At 42.2% G+C, this 2893-nt stretch overlaps 1 protein-coding gene across 1 annotated transcript in view; it reads right to left on the reverse strand.

Annotated features, from left to right (window-relative positions):
* LOC109534847 (endochitinase) overlaps positions 1-2893 on the reverse strand; it is a gene marked incomplete in the record, with an annotated part of 8191 nt that overhangs the window by 2523 nt on the left and 2775 nt on the right. Inside the window, 5 exon segments of the mRNA XM_048662261.1 lie at positions 654-865; positions 926-1007; positions 1252-1449; positions 1503-1626; positions 1686-1908. Coding sequence (XP_048518218.1) covers positions 654-865; positions 926-1007; positions 1252-1449; positions 1503-1626; positions 1686-1908 — 839 coding nt within the window.

A 2893-nucleotide genomic window follows, 5' to 3' on the forward strand; every position in this document is an offset into this window, starting at 1 on the left:
ACGCTGCTTTAAGTGAGGAAAAACTCACTTGATTACGAAATTTCCGAGAATATCCAGATGTTTTCAGTTACTGAGGGAAAGCGATTGGCCGTTGGTATAAACAGACAGATTTTTAAGAATTTGTCAAGGAAAAACCAAAAATCTCTCAAACGTGCCCAGAACATCAATCGAAAGAGAAAATCATCTGTTTTAAATGAGGAAAACCTCACTTTAATAGAAAATTTCTGGAAGTTTTCAGAATTTTTTTAGTTACTAAATCGAAGCGATTGGTCGTTGGACAACCCGGATTTTTCAAAAATTCGCCAAAGGAAAATCAAAACTTCCTCAATGCATCCCATAACATCGTTCGAAAGAGAAAACCCGCTGCTTTAAGTGAGGAAAAACTCACTTGATTAGGAATTTTCTGGGAGTTTCCAGGTTGTTTTCAGTTACCAAGACCAAGCGACTGACCGTTGGTATACAGAGATGGATTTTAGAAAATTGTCAAGAGAAAACCAAAAATCTCTCAAGCCTGCCCAGAGCATCAATCGAAAGAGAAAATTTGCGGCTTTAAATGAGGAAAACCTGACTTTAATAGAAAATTTATGGGAATTTTGAGGCTGCAATTACACATTAATGCCCCAAAAACTCACAAATAACAATGGGGTTCTTACCCTGGGAGAAGTGGTTATGGTTGGGTCTGGCACAGTGTAGCCCTTCATGTTGGCATGCAAAATGTGAAGAAGCACGTTCTTCGGACCGCAAATGCCCTGGAAATCGTCCATATCCACTGACCAGGTCATGGCGCCTCCATACCCTTTGGACTTGATGAAGTCCATTTTGATCTGGATACTTTCCGGGTCCTCATATCCGACCCATTGGGTGCCTTCCAGGTTAATCCGTGTTAAAAATCTAGCTTTAAAGGATGCTTTTAACAATCAATTACCTTTGTAGGCGTAGGGAACCATTCCGGCTTCGTCCCATTGCTTGATCCAGCTGCCCTCTTTGTTGTCCACCTCTTCACAGATCTATGCAGAGTTTTTTTCGTTAAATAAACTAAGACACCTTGCATATTGAAACAACGTTTTTCGAAAATTTCTAGAAGCAACAGGTGTTTACAGCAGATTATCTTGAAAAACGGTGTTGCCAGCCTTCTGATCTAGTCTAGATGCAAATATCCCAGTTTTTCATAAGGATTAATTTTTTGTCTGTTTTTTCTGTACTCCTAAAACACCCCCAGAGCTTGAAACTACTTTAAAATTATGCACCCACCTCGTAGTAGGCGAGCATGCCAGTGGCGTTCGTGTAGGGTCCAGGGCTTCCACCTCCGGCCTCCTTGTTAATGTAGGTTCCTAAGTTGTAGTTGTTGTTTCCCTGGCTGAGAGTGAAACTTCGCCCATAAAACGGCACGCCCACGATGAGTTTCTTGGGTGGACAGCCGTAGTTCACCCACAGCAACAGACCATCGTTCTACACAGCGCTCAGACGCTGAGCAAACGCTTTTCAAACACGCATGCACTTACCACATTGAGTTTTTCGTAGGCCCACTGATCGTGCGGTCTCTTGTACAAGGCACTGTGAGTATCGGCGAATCCAGCCCAGTTTCCTCTCAGATCGTAGGTCATCACATGGATGGCGTCCAGCGTTCTGAAGCATTTCAAGTTTCCTCATAAGCTGAGTCCGATTGATTCAGCCAGTTTGCTTACTCGCATAGTTCTGGCACGTGGTAGCCTTCATCCAGGCGAAACTTGGCAACTGGCACCGCCATGGTGATTTCCCAGCCTTTGCCCTCTTTGTCGAACGCCCGCCGCAGTTCCTGCACGAAGTAGAGGAAGACGTTTTTGTCCGAGAATTTGCCGCCCCGATCGGCCGCCCCTGGATACTCCCAGTCCAAGTCGAAGCCGTCAAAGCCGTAGGTGTTCATAAAGTCTGGAAGCATTCGAAATTTTGTCTTTTGCAGGCTATCCGTGCAAATCTTCCTATTCACTTGCACGTCATCAGCGGAATGGGAGGAGTTTTTTGTTGCCTGATCATGGTTGTGTTGCGTAAACTTGCAGCATTATCGACTGTTCTTTGACCCCATTAGTGCAAAAATCGGTAAAATTTGCCATAAATTTACAAAAATTGCCCGATGATTTTCGTGATTTAACGCAAAAATTGCCGAATTGAATGCTTTATTAACTGCTCAATTTTTTAGCAAGTGTTGTCACAAATGTAGGTAGCAACAGTCGACTCAAACTTAAAAAGGGTCAAAAATATCCCTGGTGATGGTCGAGGTTCTGAAACTTTCAGCCTCTACAGCGTATTATTTTCATTATTTTACATTGGCGGAGTTGGAGGCTCTTCAATAAAAAAATTGTAATTTTTGGCGACGCCAGAAATTTTTAAGAAGCAGCCCCTGGTTGTTGAGTCCTGAAAGTTCGCCTGGATTTGAGAAACTCTCCCTGCTAATAGAACAGGGTTTTCTGCTCTATTTACTCGAAAGCAAAAAATTATTGCAAAATTTCATGTTTTCCGTCCCGTTTTGCATGTTTCTCGGAAGCAAAATGAGCAAAAACGCTCGTTTTTACATCATTTCAGAGATAACTAAATGGCCTTTATTCGAAGTTTCTCAAGAACCATTCGAGTCACAGAATTCGTTTTGGCATCGTTTTATCGAGAATTGAAAAGTCCATTCAGTCGTAACAAAGTGAGTGAGGAAATTCGACTAGTTTTGACCCAGAAAGCGAAATTTGCATATGAAACACTTAGGTTCAAGATTATGCCAAAATTTCATGTTTTTCGTCCTGTTTTTGCTCATATCTCGGCGGCAAAATGAGCAAGAACGCTCTATTGTACATCATTCTAGAGAGAAATAAATGGCCTTTTTAGAAAGTGAACCATCGATAAGGAAATGTTGGCAGCTTTCTCAAAA

Source organism: Dendroctonus ponderosae, unplaced genomic scaffold, assembly GCF_020466585.1.
Source record: "Dendroctonus ponderosae isolate FM_Combo_2020 unplaced genomic scaffold, Dpon_F_20191213v2 Dpon_F_20191213_10, whole genome shotgun sequence".
NCBI classification, from domain to species: Eukaryota; Metazoa; Arthropoda; class Insecta; order Coleoptera; family Curculionidae; genus Dendroctonus; species Dendroctonus ponderosae.